The sequence below is a fragment of the Ranitomeya variabilis genome, chromosome 1 (assembly GCF_051348905.1).
Source record: "Ranitomeya variabilis isolate aRanVar5 chromosome 1, aRanVar5.hap1, whole genome shotgun sequence".
In the NCBI taxonomy this organism is placed as follows: Eukaryota; Metazoa; Chordata; class Amphibia; order Anura; family Dendrobatidae; genus Ranitomeya; species Ranitomeya variabilis.
In genome coordinates, this window is record NC_135232.1 from 109,438,386 (window position 1) to 109,457,255 (window position 18,870).

Genomic DNA, 18,870 nt, shown 5'->3' on the forward strand with positions numbered 1-18,870 from the left:
CTGGGCAACCTGGATAAAGATCTAGCCGGCGCCACTGAGCGTATAGTGGACGAATGTGGAATTACCGTTGTCTGTCGGATGCCCTAGTGTGAATAGCGTCCGACATGACACACATACAGTGGAGAAAATAAGTATTTCATACACTGTCAATTTTGCAAGTTTCTCACCTACAAAGAATGGAGAGGTCTATAATTTTTATCGTAGGTACACTTCAATTGTGAGAGACAGAATATAAAAATTAAAAAAAAAACAGAAAATCGCATTGTATGATTTTTACATAATTAATTTGCATTTTATTGCATGAAATAAGTATTTGATACAATAGAAAAACAGAACTTAATATTTGGTACAGAAACCTTTGTTTGCAATTACAGAGGTCGGACGTTTCCTGTAGTTCTTGACCCATTTGGCACACACTGCAGCAGGGATTTGGGCCCACTCCTCCATACAGATCTTCTTCAGATCTTTCAGGTTTTGGGGCTGTCGCTGGTCAACATTGAGTTTCAGCTCCCTCCAAAGATTTTCTATTGGGCTCAAGTCTGGAGACTGGCTAGGCCACTCCAGGACCTTGATATGTTTCCTGTGGAACCACTCCTTAGTTGCCCTGGCTTTTGTTTAGGGTCATTGTCATGCTGGAAGACCCAGCCACGACCCATCTTCAATGTTCTTACTGAGGGAAGGAGGTTGTTGGCCAAAATCTTGTGATACATGACCCCATCCATCCTCCCTTCGATACGGTGCAGTCATCCTGTCCCCTTTGCAGAAAAGCACCCCAAAAACATAATGTTTCCCCTACCATGCTTCACGGTTGGGATGGTGTTCTCGGGGTAGTACTCATCCTTCTTCCTTCCTTCCTTCCTTCCTTCATTGACGAAAGGACAGTGAAACGCATGTTGGAATGGTGTGAGGGGAACAGTGGTGTGCCTATTGGGGTTGGTATCTATAACAATTGGACCAAAATATTTATAAGACCAGTATCTGGTATGGTAGCTTCTGGATGAGCATGGTTCATTGAGGCTGCTGCATATGGTATTATTTTTTTTTATTCATACCATCATATATTTGGATTGGATATTATTATTTATGTAAATTATATAATATCACACTTTATTGCACTTTGCACTTTATTTTCTCATTATTTATGATTGCATATTTAAATTCATTATATACCTCTTATATGCTGCGGTCTACTTTGATAAATTTCTATATTAAATAGGTGATCCATACTGAATAATTTCTATATAAAATCTAATATCTGATCTTTGTATAATGTTCATTATAAATTGATTCCCCCATGTGATATTTCATCTTGCATACCCTGCTCCACTCATACATATATATATACATATACTGTATATATATATATATTCATATATATTTTTCATATTTAGTTTTGTAATTATGTGTTTTAATTATTTCTTCTGTGATTAAATATTAAATATTTAATAAAATTCATTATATATATGGAACCTTGTTTTGAATACAATTTTTGGGTATGATGTATACTGGTATATATTTAGTATTCAGGGGTTGTTATATTATTTCTTATTTTTGGTATTTATTTTTTATATAGGTATTACTTTTTTTCAAAATGTAAGGGGGCCCACTTCAACCTCTAAAGCAGGTGGAATTGTGCATGATGATGTCTTATTGGACTGTAAAAGGCCCAAGTACTGTTCTTGCACATGGGCCCTCTTCTGTCTGGGTCTGCCACTGCTGCCAGTGCTCCTCTGCAATCCAATTCCTGTACTTCCTGCAAAGTTATTTTCTCTGATTAAACTCCCTTCAGTCTTTGCATAAACTTAAGTAATAGTCGCTAAAAGCTTAAAAACTTAAGAAATACTGACACTAGTACTTCAGTAACCATAGAATAATCTGACTAAAACATCTAAAAACACCGAAGAAGCAAACTTTGTGAAAACCAAAATACGTGTCAGTCTCAAAACTTTTGGTCATGACTGCAGAGTAATAATTCACAATAGATAAACACACAGATATACAGTACAGACCAAACGTTTGGACACGCCTTCTCATTTAAAGATTTTTCTGTGTTTTCATGACTATGAAAAATGTAAATTCACACTGAAGGCATCAAAACTATGAATTAACACATGTGGAATTATATACTTAACAAAAAAGTGTGAAACAACTGAAAATATGTCTTATATTCTAGGTTCTTCAAAGTAGCCACCTTTTGCTTTGATGACTGCTTTGTACACTCTTGGCATTCTCTTGATGAGCTTCACCGGAAATGGTCTTCCAACAATCTTGAAGGAGTTCCCAGAGATGCTTAGCACTTGTTGGCCCTTTTGCCTTCACTCTGCGGTCCAGCTCACCCCAAACCATCTCGATTGGGTTCAGGTCTGGTGACTGTGCAGGCCAGGTCATCTGGCGTAGCACTCCATCACTCTCCTTCTTGGTCAAATAGCCCTTACACAGCCTGGAGGTGTGTTTGGGGTCATTGTCCTGTTGAAAAATAAATTATGGTCCAACTAAACGCAAACCAGATGGAATAGTATGCCGCTGAAAGATGCTGTGGTAGCCATGCTGGTTCAGTATGCCTTCAATTTTCAATAAATCCCCAACAGTGTCACCAGCAAAGCACCCCCACACCATCACACCTCCTCCATGCTTCACGGTGTGAATGAGGCATGTAGAGTCCATCCGTTCATCTTTTCTGTGTCGCACAAAGAATCAAAGATCTCAAATTTGGACTCATCAGACCAAAAGCACAGATTTAAACTGGTCTAATGTCCATTCCTTGTGTTCTTTAGCCCAAACCAGTCTCTTCTGCTTGTTGCCTGTCCTTAGCAGCGGTTTCCTAGCAGCTATTTTACGATGAAGGCCTGCTGCACAAAGTCTCCTCTTAACAGTTGTTGTAGAGATGTGTCTGCTGCTAGAACTTTGTGTGGCATTGACCTGGTCTCTAATCTGAGCTGCAGTTAACCTGTGATTTCTGAGGCTGGTGACTCGGATAAACTTATCCTCAGAAGCAGAGGCGACTCTTGGTCTTCCGTTCCTGGGGCGGTCCTCATGTGAGCCAGTTTCTTTGTAGCGCTTGATGGTTTTTGCCACTGCACTTGGGGACACTTTCAAAGTTTTCCCAATTTTTCGGACTGACGGACCTTAATTTCTTAAAGTAATGATGGCCACTCGTTTTTCTTTACTTAGCTGCTTTTTTCTTGCCATAATACAAATTCTAACAGTCTATTCAGTAGGACTATCAGCTGTTTATCCACCAGACTTCTGCTCAGCACAACTGTTGGTCCCAACCCCATTTATAAGGCAAGAAATCCCACTTATTAAACCTGACAGGGCACACCTGTGAAGTAAAAACCATTTCCGGGTGACTACCTCTTGAAGCTCATGAAGAGAATGCCAAGAGTGTGCAAAGCAGTCATCAAAGCAAAAGGTGTCTACTTTGAAGAACCTAGAATATAAGACATATTTTCAGTTGTTTCACACTTTTTTGTTAAGTATATAATTCCACATGTGTTAATTCATAGTTTTGATGCCTTCAGTGTGAATTTACAATTTTCATAGTCATGAAAATACAGAAAAATCTTTAAATGTGAAGGTGTGTCCAAACTTTTGGTCTGTACTGTATATATATACATTGGCATGTAAAAGTTTGTGCACCCCTGGTAAAAAATTACTTTTTGTATTCAATGGCGGCGTTAACGGACTACGTTACACCACGTTATGCCGCGGTGTAACGTAGTCCGTTTAACGGACGCACAGAACGCAATGTGAACCTAGCCTTATAGGTACTTAGTTTTTGTCACGGAAACATACTTAAAACGAACGTGCTACGGGGAAATTCCGCACAGAAAACTCTGCGTATTGGCAAGAAATTTTGACACGCTGCGTATCTGAAACACGCACCGCAGGTCAGTTTACATTGAATAAAAAAGAAGCACAGTGGGCATGAGATCTCTAGAAATCCACTTTGTTGGGACTGTAAGACTATGTGCAAGAATGTCTGCAGAATTTTCCTGAACAAAACCGGACTTTTTGTGCAGATAATCCGCATGTGTTTTTTTGCGTTTTTATCTCGTTTTTTGCGCAGTTTTTTTTTGCAGATTTTTTGCGTTTTTTCCCCGGAGCTTCCCAATGCAATAATATAGTGGCAAAAACGTGAAAAATCCGGAAAATTAATGAACATGCTGCGGTTTTTACCACGATGCGTTTATTTCACGGAAAAACATGCAGCATGTGCACAGAAATTGCGGAATGCATTGAAATGATGGGATGCTTAATGTACGCGTTTTTTTTAGCATTTTTTCTGTGGAAAACGGCCAAAAAAAAATGCAAAAAACACGAAAAATGCTGAATGTGTGCGCATAGCCTAACACTGCGTTTTTGACCCAGCAAAAAATATGCAGCATGAAAAACGCACCAAAGGCTGATTGTGGGAAAATAACCTAATGGTATTTTTTTTATCACAGCCTTTTAAAAATTATGTATTTTTTTGGGTTTTGATAAAAAGCTCCAATAGCATGGATTTGTATTGTTTCTCTTTTTTTCTACCATATGCGTATTGCCTCTTTTAATACTTACCTTTTTTTTAGCCTGCAAACAGTATATAGACAAGTACCCTGGAGACCAAGAGCTGCTTTGGGAAGTTGAAGGAGTTGGTCATTGGTTCCAGAGAACTCTTATTGCAAGTATTATAAGGAAGGAATCCCAGAGATTATTGGGTAAGATACACCTGTAATACAAGAGAATATCCGCTTACATTAGTGATGTAACTTGATTACATTTTCTATGCACATTAAAGGAAAAACAATTACAGTAATAATTATTAGTTTTAAATATGTTAAAGCGTATCATTTCTTTTGATCACATAATGAGAATTCTCACTATCTGTGACTTATGTCCTGCACTTTCCTCCAGATTTCCCTTCACAGATTTAATCTCTAATTTTCCATTCTCTCAGAGCTAGTGGGCAGAGTCTAACTACCATAATGTCTCCCATAGCACGGGGACAATAGTGAGCCCTGTGTAGAAAATTGGTATCTGCCAAGAAGAGTGTAGCGCTGATTATTGATCATCAATATCAAAGTACTGAACAATCCCTATCATTCTCTTAACTCCTTCATGGCAGGGTCCGTTTCCATTTTTGCACTTTTGTTTTTTCCTCCCCATCTTCCCAGAATGATAACTCTTTTATTTTTCTGTCCACATAGACACAAGAGGGCTTGTTTTTTGCTGGACAAATTGTATTTTTGAATCACACCTCTCATTTTACCAAATAGTAAAAAATTCCAAGTATGGAGAAATTGTGAAAAAAACGTAATACTGACAACGTTTTTCAGAATGGTTTTCACTGTGTGCATTTTGTGTTAAAGATGACCATGCAATATAATTCTGTACATCAGTATTATTACGCCGATACCAAACATGTCCAGTTTTTAAATTATTTTAGTGGTGAAAAAGAAATCAGAAGTTTGCAAAAAAAAATTGGGGGGGGGGGGGGGGGGGTTTGTGTCTCCATTTTGGGAGATCAGTAACGTTTTAATTTTTCAGACGATGAAACTGTGTGATGGCTTAATTTTTACGGGGGCGAGACATTTTTATTGATACCATTTTGTGATAGATGTGATGTTTTCATAACTTACTACAGCATTTTTTGAGGATTTGCAGCAACCCCCAAAAACGTAATTTTGTTGTTCTTGAATTTTTCTCTGTTTATGGTGTTAACCGATCGTGTTAATTATTTTAATAGATTTGACTTTTCTGAACGTGGCAATACCACATATGTATTTTAAAAACATTTTTGTATTTTTAATGGGGTGATTTTATCTTTTATGTTATTTTTTTTTTATTTTTGAAACTTTTTTTTACTTCTCACTGCTCTTAATATTCCAATTAGGGGACTTGAAGCTGCAAAGTCCGATCATTTGTACTATATACAGTGATGCCACCGCATCGCTGTGTATAGCAGAAATCATGGTCTTCTTTGGAGCTCGGCCACAGGCAGGGTTTCAGAGGAGCTCCGTAATGACAGGCAAGGAGGTCTTCAACAGAGCCCTTGCTTTCATAGCAACCCATCAGTGACCCGCGATCACATCACGTGTATGCCAGTGGGCACATGGAATGACGCACCTTTGTGCGTCAGAGATTGACAGTGACATTTAACAGGTTAACTATCTAGGACAGAGCTCCACTCCACCACCTCATTCAAGTGATGTCAGCGTCAGGTCTCTCGAAGCTCGTGTGCCATTTTTATGGCACGTCATTGATGGGTTGCTTTTCTTCATTTTCACTTTCTTTGGATGATGCTTGGATGCCTTAAGGAAGTGACTGCTGGTTGGCTGCAGGGCTCACGTGGCATAACAATGTTATACAAGCCTCAGGAGACCCATCGTCGACATTGCTGGAACTGCTCCGGTGCACGACATGTGTATCGGTTGTTTTATTTAAGAATGTGTTGTCTGAATATTGGACAACCTCTTTAATATCTTATTTTTATACAGAAGGCAGGAATTCTGTGCCCCATCCTTCCTGTGATAAAGTGTTTGCCCACTTCCTGATTTCCTTTTCTTTTGCCTGTTTGTCACACTTAAATGTTTGAGATCACTAAGCAAATTTAAATATTAGAGAATGATAACACAAGGAAACACAAAATGCAGTTTTTATATGAAGATCTTTATTATTAAGGGAAAAATAAATTCAAACCTACAGGACCCTGTGTGAAAAAGTGAGTTCTCCCGCCTCCCCTCCCTTAAATCATAAATTAACTGTCGTTTATCACATCTTTGGGAAGCTGAGTTCAAATTCCCAAGCCACACCCAGGCCTTTTTACCGCCACACCTGTTTTCAGTCAAGAAATCACTTAAATAGTACCTGCCTGCCAAAGTGAATTAGACCAAAAGATCCTCCAAAGCTAGACATCATGCCACAATCCAAAGTAATTCTGCAACAAAATGAGAAACAAAGTAATTGAAATCTACCAGTCTGGACAAGGTTATAAAACTATTTCTAAAGCTTTGGGACTACAGCGAATCACAGTGAGAGCCATTATCTACAAATGGCAAAACCATGGTATTGTGGTGAACCTTCCCAGGAGTTGCTGGCCGATCAAAATTACCCCAAGAGCACAGGGACGATATCACACTGTGACAGTCTTCGGTAAGAGAGAGGGGCCTCAAGCTGTCCCTCGAATTGAGACCCTAACTATCCCTGTCCTGTGGGTAGTCTTGAAGGTAGAGAGGCACGGGTATCTGACATTGCTATGCTTGTGTTAAACCCTAATCTGTAGTCTCTCCCACCCGATGAGGCATGGGACAGAAATGTAAGGTAAGGCTACGTTCACATTTGCGTTGTGCGCCGCAGCGTCGGGCGCCGCAGCGTCGTCGCATGCGTCATGCGCCCCTATATTTAACATGGGGGCGCATGGACATGCGTCGCACTTGCGTTTTGCGCCGCATGCGTCGCTGCGGCGCCCGCGTCTGGGCGCAGAGGACGCAGCAAGTTGCATTTTTGCTGCGTCCAAAATCAATTAAAAAAAGGACGCATGCGGCGCAAAACGCAGCGTTGTGCATGCGTTTTGCTGCGTTTTTGTTTGCGTTGTGCGCTGCGGCGCCGACGCTGCGGCGCACAACGCAAATGTGAACGTAGCCTTAACAAAACACAAAGACAAAACAGGGATAGCAGAAAGCATGTATCATACAAAAGCACAAACCAAAAATATTGAGGAGGATAGGGACAAGGAGGAATAAACTAAATGGGAATAGGGACCAGGAGATAAAAACACATGTACTACAGCAAACTACAGATCACTACACCAACAACTCCACTCCAACCATTTAGCTTTAGCACTCAGCACAGGAAGACGCCAGGAGACAGTATATATAAAGGGAGTAAATTATAAGTAGTTGCAGCTGAGAACAGCCAGGCTGTATGGTCTCAGCCAGCATGGAAAGAGTCTTTAACCTTCTCAGCACCAAAGAAAAGAGAATCCATTTAAAATATGACGAATCACAACATCTTTATAGGAGACCTGCAATTCATTACTCGATGTGACCGTCTAACTCCAGGTCTTCCAGGAGGACTTGACAGCCCCGTGACATATGACTAATCCAAGAGGTCAGAAAAGACCTCACAACAACATCCAAAGAACTGCCGGACTAACTTGCCTCAGTTAAGGTCAGTGTTCATTACTCCACTATAAGAAAGAGACTTTGCAAAATGGCCTGCATGGCAGAGTTCCAAGACGAAAACCACTGCTGAGTAATAACAACATAAAGGCTTGTCTCACTTTTGCCATAAAACATATTGATGATCCACAAGATTTTTGGGAGAAAAGTAACATCAAACCAACAGTCAAATGTGGTGGTAGTGTGGTGGTCTGAGGCTGTTTTACTTCTCCTGTACCTGGAAGACTTGATGTGGTAAATGGAACCATGAATTCTGCTGTGTACAAAAAAATCCTGAAGAAGAATGTCTGTCCATCAGTTTGTTACCTCACACTGATGTGCATTTGGGTTATGCAACAGGACAATGATCCAATACACACCAGCAAGTCCACCTCTGTTGTGAAATTGGATTTTGGGCTCCCCCGGTGGCCACTGGTGGAATTGAACTGGTGTGCATCATCCTCTCTGTTCACCTGTTTCCATCAGGATGTGGGAGTCGCTATTTAGCCTTGCTCCTCTGTCACTTCCATGCCGGTCAACATTGTAATCAGAAGCCTTTCTGTGCATGTTCCTGCTGCTAGACAACTCCCAGCTAAGTTGGACTTTAGTCCTTGTTTGTTTTTGCATTTTGTTCCAGTTCACAGCTGTAGTTTCGTTTCTGTGTCTGGAAAGCTCTTGTGATCTGAAATTGCCACTCTGATGTTATGAGTTAATACTAGAGTCTTAAAGTAATTTCAGGATGGTGTTTTGATAGGGTTTTCAGCTGACCATGAAAGTGCCCTTTCTGTCTTCCTGCTATCTAGTAAGCGGACCTCAATTTTGCTAAACCTATTTTCATAATACGTTTGTCATTTCATCTAAAATCACCGCCAATATTTGTGGGGGCCTCTGTCTGCCTTTCGGGGAAATTTCTCTAGAGGTGAGCCAGGACTATATTTTCCTCTGCCAGGATTAGTTAGTCCTCCGGCCGGCGCTGGGCGTCTAGGGATAAAACGCAGGCTACGCTACCCGGCTACTGTTAGTTGTGCGGCAGGTTTAGTTCATGGTCAGTTTAGTTTCCATCCTTCCAAGAGCTAGTTCTTATGTTTGCTGGGCTATGTTCTCTTGCCATTGAGAACCATAACAGTTTGACCGGCCTTAAAAAAGGGTTAAATTAATTGACAGAGAAAGGAGAGAAAAGAGAAGTCTGCTGAAGATTTTTTTTTTTTTTTTTTTTTTTTCCCTTCAGTTCTGAGTGTGCTTGTAATTGAATCTCTTGCAAGTCTGCCTATATTGCAGCCTTTCTCTCTCTCTCTCCTTCTAATCCTGGAATGGCTCTGTGTTCACCTGTTTAAAATGGATATTCAGAGTTTAGCTGCAGGTTTGAATAATCTCACCACGAAAGTTCAGAATTTACAAGATTTTGTTGTTCATGTTCCTATATCTGAACCTAGAATTCCTTTGCCTGAATTTTTCTCGGGGAATAGATCTTGCTTTCAAAATTTCAAAAATAATTGCAAGTTGTTTTTGTCCCTGAAATCTCACTCTGCTGGAGATCCTGCTCAGCAGGTCAGGATTGTGATTTCCTTGCTCCGGGGCGACCCTCAGGATTGGGCTTTTGCATTGGCTCCAGGGGATCCTGCGTTGCTCAATGTGGATGCGTTTTTTCTGGCCTTGGGGTTGCTTTATGAGGAACCTCAGTTAGAACTTCAGGCGGAAAAGGCCTTGATGTCCCTATCTCAGGGGCAAGACGAAGCTGAAATATACTGCCAGAAATTCCGTAAATGGGCTGTGCTTACTCAGTGGAATGAGTGCGCCCTGGCGGCGAATTTCAGAGAGGGTCTCTCTGATGCCATTAAGGATGTTATGGTGGGGTTCCCTGTGCCTGCGGGTCTGAATGAGTCCATGACAATGGCTATCCAGATCGATAGGCGTCTGCGGGAGCGCAAACCTGTGCACCATTTGGCGGTGTCTACTGAGAAGACGCCAGAGGATATGCAATGTGATAGAATTCTGTCCAGAAGTGAACGGCAGAATTTTAGACGAAAAAATGGGTTGTGCTTCTATTGCGGTGATTCAACTCATGTTATATCAGCATGCTCTAAGCGTACTAAGAAGCTTGATAAGTCTGTTTCAATTGGCACTTTACAGTTTAAGTTTATTCTATCTGTGACCCTGATTTGTTCTTTATCATCTATTACCGCGGATGCCTATGTCGACTCTGGCGCCGCTTTGAGTCTTATGGATTGGTCCTTTGCCAAACGCTGTGGGTATGATTTGGAGCCTCTTGAAACTCCTATACCCTTGAAGGGGATTGACTCCACCCCATTGGCTAGCAATAAACCACAATACTGGACACAAGTAACTATGCGGATTAATCCGGATCACCAGGAGATTATTCGCTTTCTTGTGCTGTATAACCTACATGATGTGTTGGTGCTTGGATTGCCATGGCTGCAATCTCATAACCCAGTTCTTGACTGGAAAGCTATGTCTGTGTTAAGCTGGGGATGTATGGGGGCGCATGGGGACGTACCTGTGGTTTCCATTTCATCATCTATTCCCTCTGAGATTCCTGAATTCTTGACTGAATATCGTGACGTTTTTGAAGAACCTAAGCTTGGTTCATTACCTCCGCACCGGGAGTGCGATTGTGCCATAGATTTGATTCCGGGTAGTAAATACCCTAAGGGTCGTTTATTTAATCTGTCTGTGCCTGAACATGCTGCTATGCGAGAATATATAAAGGAGTCCTTGGAAAAGGGACATATTCGTCCTTCGTCATCTCCCTTAGGAGCCGGTTTTTTCTTTGTGGCTAAGAAAGATGGCTCTTTGAGGCCGTGCATTGATTATCGGCTTTTGAATAAAATCACGGTTAAATATCAATATCCGTTGCCACTGCTGACTGATTTGTTTGCTCGCATAAAGGGGGCCAAGTGGTTCTCTAAGATAGATCTCCGTGGGGCGTATAATTTGGTGCGAATTAAGCAGGGGGATGAGTGGAAAACCGCATTTAATACGCCCGAGGGCCACTTTGAGTATTTGGTGATGCCTTTTGGTCTTTCAAATGCCCCTTCAGTCTTTCAGTCCTTTATGCATGACATTTTCCGTGATTATTTGGATAAATTTATGATTGTGTATCTGGATGATATTTTGATTTTTTCGGATGACTGGGACTCTCATGTCCAGCAGGTCAGGAGGGTTTTTCAGGTTTTGCGGTCTAATTCCTTGTGTGTGAAGGGTTCTAAGTGCGTTTTTGGGGTTCAAAAGATTTCCTTTTTGGGATATATTTTTTCCCCCTCTTCCATCGAGATGGATCCTGTCAAGGTTCAGGCTATTTGTGATTGGACGCAGCCCTCTTCTCTTAAGAGTCTTCAGAAATTTTTGGGCTTTGCTAACTTTTATCGTCGATTTATTGCTGGTTTTTCTGATGTTGTTAAACCATTGACTGATTTGACTAAGAAGGGTGCTGATGTTGCTGATTGGTCCCCTGCTGCTGTGGAGGCCTTTCGGGAGCTTAAGCGCCGCTTTTCTTCCGCCCCTGTGTTGCGTCAGCCTGATGTTGCTCTTCCTTTTCAGGTTGAGGTCGACGCTTCTGAAATCGGAGCTGGGGCGGTTTTGTCGCAGAGAAGTTCCGATTGCTCCGTGATGAGACCTTGTGCTTTTTTCTCACGTAAATTTTCGCCCGCCGAGCGGAATTATGATGTTGGGAATCGGGAGCTTTTGGCCATGAAGTGGGCTTTTGAGGAGTGGCGTCATTGGCTTGAGGGGGCTAGACATCAGGTGGTGGTATTGACTGACCACAAAAATCTAATTTATCTTGAGTCCGCCAGACGCCTGAATCCTAGACAGGCGCGCTGGTCGTTGTTTTTCTCTCGGTTTAATTTTGTGGTGTCCTACCTGCCGGGTTCTAAGAATGTTAAGGCGGATGCCCTTTCTAGGAGTTTTGAGCCTGACTCCCCTGGTAATTCTGAACCTACAGGTATCCTTAAGGATGGAGTGATATTGTCTGCCGTTTCTCCAGACCTGCGGCGGGCCTTGCAGGAGTTTCAGGCGGATAGACCTGATCGTTGCCCACCTGGTAGACTGTTTGTTCCTGATGATTGGACCAGTAAAGTCATTTCTGAGGTTCATTCTTCTGCGTTGGCAGGTCATCCTGGAATCTTTGGTACCAGGGATTTGGTGGCAAGGTCCTTCTGGTGGCCTTCCCTGTCTCGAGATGTGCGAGGCTTCGTGCAGTCTTGTGATGTTTGTGCTCGGGCCAAGCCTTGTTGTTCTCGGGCTAGTGGATTGTTGTTGCCCTTGCCTATCCCGAAGAGGCCCTGGACGCACATCTCGATGGATTTTATTTCGGATCTTCCTGTTTCTCAGAAGATGTCTGTCATCTGGGTGGTGTGTGATCGTTTCTCTAAGATGATCCATTTGGTTCCCCTGCCTAAGTTGCCTTCTTCTTCCGAGTTGGTTCCTCTGTTTTTTTCAAAATGTGGTTCGTTTGCATGGTATTCCGGAGAATATCGTTTCTGACAGAGGTACCCAATTCGTGTCTAGATTTTGGCGAGCATTCTGTGCTAGGATGGGCATAGATTTGTCTTTCTCGTCTGCTTTCCATCCTCAGACTAATGGCCAGACCGAGCGGACGAATCAGACCTTGGAGACATATTTGAGGTGTTTTGTGTCTGCAGATCAGGATGATTGGGTTGCTTTTTTGCCTTTAGCGGAGTTTGCCCTCAATAATCGGGCCAGCTCTGCCACCTTGGTGTCTCCCTTTTTCTGTAATTCGGGGTTTCATCCTCGATTTTCTTCTGGTCAGGTGGAATCTTCGGATTGTCCTGGAGTGGATGCTGTGGTGGAGAGGTTGCATCAGATTTGGGGGCAGGTAGTGGACAATTTGAAGTTGTCCCAGGAGAAGACTCAGCTTTTTGCCAACCGCCGGCGTCGGGTTGGTCCTCGGCTTTGTGTTGGGGACTTGGTGTGGTTGTCTTCTCGTTTTGTCCCTATGAGGGTTTCTTCTCCCAAGTTTAAGCCTCGGTTCATCGGCCCGTACAAGATATTGGAGATTCTTAACCCTGTGTCCTTCCGTTTGGACCTCCCTGCATCTTTTTCTATTCATAATGTTTTTCATCGGTCATTATTGCGCAGGTATGAGGTACCGGTTGTGCCTTCCGTTGAGCCTCCTGCTCCGGTGTTGGTTGAGGGCGAGTTGGAGTACGTTGTGGAAAAAATCTTGGACTCCCGTGTTTCCAGACGGAAACTCCAGTATCTGGTCAAATGGAAGGGATACGGTCAGGAGGATAATTCTTGGGTGACTGCCTCTGATGTTCATGCCTCCGATTTGGTCCGTGCCTTTCATAGGGCTCATCCTGATCGCCCTGGTGGTTCTGGTGAGGGTTCGGTGCCCCCTCCTTGAGGGGGGGGTACTGTTGTGAAATTGGATTTTGGGCTCCCCCGGTGGCCACTGGTGGAATTGAACTGGTGTGCATCATCCTCTCTGTTCACCTGTTTCCATCAGGATGTGGGAGTCGCTATTTAGCCTTGCTCCTCTGTCACTTCCATGCCGGTCAACATTGTAATCAGAAGCCTTTCTGTGCATGTTCCTGCTGCTAGACAACTCCCAGCTAAGTTGGACTTTAGTCCTTGTTTGTTTTTGCATTTTGTTCCAGTTCACAGCTGTAGTTTCGTTTCTGTGTCTGGAAAGCTCTTGTGATCTGAAATTGCCACTCTGATGTTATGAGTTAATACTAGAGTCTTAAAGTAATTTCAGGATGGTGTTTTGATAGGGTTTTCAGCTGACCATGAAAGTGCCCTTTCTGTCTTCCTGCTATCTAGTAAGCGGACCTCAATTTTGCTAAACCTATTTTCATACTACGTTTGTCATTTCATCTAAAATCACCGCCAATATTTGTGGGGGCCTCTGTCTGCCTTTCGGGGAAATTTCTCTAGAGGTGAGCCAGGACTATATTTTCCTCTGCCAGGATTAGTTAGTCCTCCGGCCGGCGCTGGGCGTCTAGGGATAAAACGCAGGCTACGCTACCCGGCTACTGTTAGTTGTGCGGCAGGTTTAGTTCATGGTCAGTTTAGTTTCCATCCTTCCAAGAGCTAGTTCTTATGTTTGCTGGGCTATGTTCTCTTGCCATTGAGAACCATAACACACCTCTAAATGGCTTAAGAAAAACAAAATTAAGACTTTGGAGTAGCCTAGTCAAAGTCCTGACCTTAATTTGATTGAGATGCTGTGGCATGACCTTAAAAGCATGGTTCATGGTCAGAAACCCTCTAATGTGGCTGAATTGCAACAATTCTACAAAGATGAGTGGGCCAAAATTCCGCCAGAGCGTTGTAAAAGACTCATTGCTTAATATCGCAAACGCTTGATTGCAGTTGTTGCTGCTAAGGGTGGCCCAGCCAGTTATTAGGTTTAGTGGGCAATCACCTTTTCACACAGGGCCTGTATGTTTAGATTTCTTTTTCCCTTAATTATAAAGACCTTCAATTAAAAACTGCATTTTGTATTTACTTCTGTTATCTTTGTCTAATATTTACATTTGGTGATCTGAAACATTTAAGTGTGACAAACATACAAAAGAATAAGAAATCATGAAAGGGGCAAATACTTTTTCACACAACTGTATATAACATTGCAGTAATGTAATCACTACAGTCTATGGATTTTTTTGTACATACAGATACAAATTACAGAGTATGCATGGTTCCGTCATAAGCCATAGATCTCCCCTGTAATAGAATTGTTATAGTCATATTTATTATGCTCTTTATTCCTCCAGATAAAGAAAATGCCAAAGATGATGTAGTTCTCCCTTCTACAGAACCACCATCAGCAGAGCCACCAGCTGAATTACAGATAGAAGACACAGAGGAGAAGCATGACATTCAGATAGTGAATACAGAGGACATACAGGTGGGATTGTAGGTCCAGGTAACCTTCAGAATTTGCTTCTTGCTCACCTGAACTTACTCTGTATACAGCGGTGTATGATACAGCAATCACCTGCGTCTAACAGGAGTGATTACAGTGAAGATCCCCCTCCTAAACTTCCATCGTGGAGTAACATGATTGTGGAGTGCCGATAGATTACCATGGCAGCTGGCGGCCCTGTCACTGCCATCTCTGTACTCCTTGAATTCATAGGAGATCTGTAAATTTGTAATGTAGTGCAGTATTAAAGAATTTAAGTATATTGTACAAACAATCAAAGGTTCAAGTCTCATAGTGGAAGGGGTTCGGCTATAAAAATGTAAAAAAAAAGTTTGAACTCTTGACAAATAAAAATAAAAGCCAAATTTGGCATCGTTATGTCACCAAAACGCAGATTTTTCATGATATAAAATTACCGTATATACTCATGTATAAGCCGAGTTTTTCAGCACTTTTTTTTTTTCTGAAATAGCCCCCCTCAGCTTATACTCGATTGAGGGTCCCAGTTGCCGTATTTTTCGGACCATAAGACCCACTTTTTTCCTCCAAAAATTTGGAGGAAAATGTGGGTTGCGTCTTATAGTCCAGATGTACCTGCTCAATAATGTGAAATTTTGTAAGTTTGCTCCATCAAAGATGTGAAATTATTTTTTCTGCCATCTCTTGATATTGGCAATCTTTCCCTGTAGCCATAATAAATCTGTATTCTCTTCTCTCTGAAGGCCTGCAGACTAGGGTTGAGCGAAACGGGTCGTTCATTTTCATAAGTCGCCGACTTTTGGCGAAGTCGGCGTCTCATGAAACCCGACCCGATCCCTGTGCGGGGTCGGCCATGCGGTACGCGATCTGGGCGCGAAAGTCGCGTTTCGTATGACGCGATTAGCGCCATTTTTTCAGCCAATGAATGAGCGTGGGCAGAGTGATGACATAGGTGTTAGGGGAGTGAACGCCTATCGTCATGTTATCGCTTGTGCGCAGTAGGGATTTGGAATGTGCAATACGAAATTTTCTGTGCTGGGACGGAGGAGGAGGAGGAGGAGGAGGGGGAGGAGGGGGGGAGGAGGGGGAGGAGGAGGAGGGGGAGGAGGAGGAGGAGGAGGAGGAAAAAAAAAATAAAAAAAATAAATTCCTTCAATGGGTTTCGTGTTTCGGCCGAAACCCGACTTTTAACGGTGGTCGGCCGATTTCACTCGACTCGACTTTTAAGACAGTCGGGTTTCACAAAACCCGACTCGACCCTAAAAAACTAAAGGTCGCTCAACCCTACTGCAGACCATCGGCAGGTGATTCTTTCAACCCAACCACAAGATCTCGTGTAGTTTTGAACTTTTGCCATATTTAGAGTGCACTCCAAAAATTCCCCTGATAGTAATTTACCCCATAGAATAAGGGTAACATATTAATTCTAAACGGCTTATTTAGGACAGGACCCTTACAATTGAGTTTGTCATGTTATTTCATTTATTTTAACCCAAAATGTCTTCTATTCTCTTTTACTTTAGGTAGAACCAGATAAAGAGAAAACCATCATAAATACTGATGCCGGCACAATTGAGGGTAAAGGACTCTATACTTATGGTAACTACCGGTAATTAAAATATTAAGCGGAAAATTTACTAGTCCTGTTTAATAAATTGACAGAGTAAAATTGAACTAATTAATCTTAAAATGCACAGTGGTTGATGCTGCATGATACATTTTGAGCATATTTTGGACTGTCTAGTCCAAATACTGAAATCAGTGGTACCGGTGAAAAAAAATCCCAGCATGCACTAGTCTTGTCCAACGTACAGACCAGACTGGACAAGTGCCTATCAGTAATAGGCAGCTGCTGCCCTCGCCCTCTATCTGGACAAGCAAACAGAACTAAACCTGGAGGCAGTTTTACTAATGCCATCTCCATCTGACCATAGGTCACTTAAAGGGAACCTGTCACCCCGTTTTTTCAGTATGAGATAAAAATACCGTTAAATAGGGCCTGAGCTGTGCTTTACAATAGTGTATTTTGTGTCCCCTGATTCCCCACCTATGCTGCCGAAATACCTTACCAAAGTCGCCGTTTTCGCCTGTCAATCAGGCTGGTCTGGTCAAAAGGGCGTGGTGAAATGTCTGTTTCTCCCCCACCTCTTGCTTATCTTCCCGGCGTTGGCGTAGTGTTTTGCGCATGCGCAACAGCCGAATGCACTGCGCAACGACAAAAAAAGTGCGCGATCTGTGTTATTCAGAGGTTTATCGGTGGGGGCGGCCATCTTCCTGAGGCCGCACGGGCGCAGATGGAGTGCTCTGCTTCCCGGGGCTTCAGGAAAATGGCCGCGGGATGCCGCGCGTGCGCAGATGGAGATCGCGGTGGGCATTTTCCTGAAGCTCCGGGAAGCAGAGCACTCCATCTGCGCACACACGGCCTCAGGAAGATGGCCGTCCCCACCGATAAACCTCTGAATAACACAGATCGCACACTTTTTTTGCCGTTGCGCAGTGCATTCGGCTGTTGCGCATGCGCAAAACACTGCGCCAACGCCGGGAAGATAAGCAAGAGCTGGGGGAGAAACAGCCATTTCACCACGCCCTTTTGACCAGACCAGCCTGATTGACAGGCGAAAACGGCGACTTTTGTAAGGTATTTCGGCAGCATAGGTGAGAAATCAGAGGACAAAAAATACACTATTGTAAAGCACAGCTCAGGCCCTATTTAACGTTTTTTTTATCTCATACTGAAAAAACGGGGTGACAGGTTCCCTTTAAGCAAAAAAGTGAAGCCCCCCTTTAGTAAATTCAGCATATTTTACTAACACTGTTTTCCTCACCTGTCTTTTATATGCTTTTATCATGCCCCAGCCTAAATGTGATACATGGCATGTATGCGAGGATTCGGCTCCAATTTTGTACACTTTACTTAGTAAATTCCCCCTAACTGTGTGAGGTAAAAAATGAATCAAGAATAAAATTTAAGACAAGTGAATGAAGCATGGTAAATTTACCTACTCTATGAGGGTCCGTATTTTTTAATTTATGGAAGTAAAGGATAATGCATGTATCCATGTCATATTTTGGAAATACACTTTCAGAAAGTGGGTTCCAGAAAATAGAGCATGGCCATTGTATGAGCACTTATTCAGACTTGTTAATTCCACCTTTATTCTAGAGTACGATATAACCCCCGTCTCCACCCGCACTAGAAGCAGTCAGCTGAAGAGGCCAAAGATTGGAAAGAAAGTTGTTGAAGCAGCAGTGGACACTGCCAGCAGTGATAATGCATCCATGAAGTAATGGCTTCCACTATTATTTATTAGTCTCCAATTGTAGATCATTTCCTAAAGAGATTATGTGGTTAAAAACATACATAAATGTTATAAATACCATATAAGAGTATTTTGAGATAATAGAAAAGGTGGGGGGATCACCACACAGGATACAAGGAGTGCATATACTTCTGGAGGAACCAACATGTCAATGGACATTTCATTGATTTCTGTACAAACTGCCATCCTCAACAATTATAATTGCAAACATCAAATTGCCTATGTCATAGATGTGCTCAGTGGTAGACTGCATGGCCTGAACGTGCTCCCATGGCCTGCAGAGTCTCCGGACTTGTCTCCAATGGAGCACATCTGGAATGTCATTGGTTGGCAATTACAAAGGGAGCTGCCAACAGCGGATCTTGATGATTTGTGTGCCCAAGAGCATTCAGTGTGACAGAACATTGCTCAGACAATCATTAATAACCTTGTTGATAGTAGCCAAGGCATGAAAGTGTGGGTATTTCTGCATGTGGCACTCATAGTCGATACTGATTAAATCGAGATGTTTTGAAAA

General features: G+C 42.5%; 1 protein-coding gene across 8 annotated transcripts in view; it reads left to right on the top strand.

The window, feature by feature from the left end:
- The window catches only part of FAM169A (family with sequence similarity 169 member A), a 168,054-nt gene that overhangs the window by 93,898 nt on the left and 55,286 nt on the right, over nt 1-18,870 (top strand). For 4 of the 8 annotated variants that reach the window (XM_077287471.1, XM_077287500.1, XM_077287491.1 and 1 more), the window contains exons 7-10: nt 4,572-4,700; nt 14,903-15,036; nt 16,557-16,632; nt 18,197-18,317. In XM_077287471.1, the coding sequence (XP_077143586.1) occupies nt 4,572-4,700; nt 14,903-15,036; nt 16,557-16,632; nt 18,197-18,317 (460 nt within the window). The remainder of the gene's footprint in view (nt 1-4,571; nt 4,701-14,902; nt 15,037-16,556; nt 16,633-18,196; nt 18,318-18,870) is intronic. The other 4 variants (XM_077287476.1, XM_077287527.1, XM_077287510.1 and 1 more) reach the window with 1 other exon arrangement.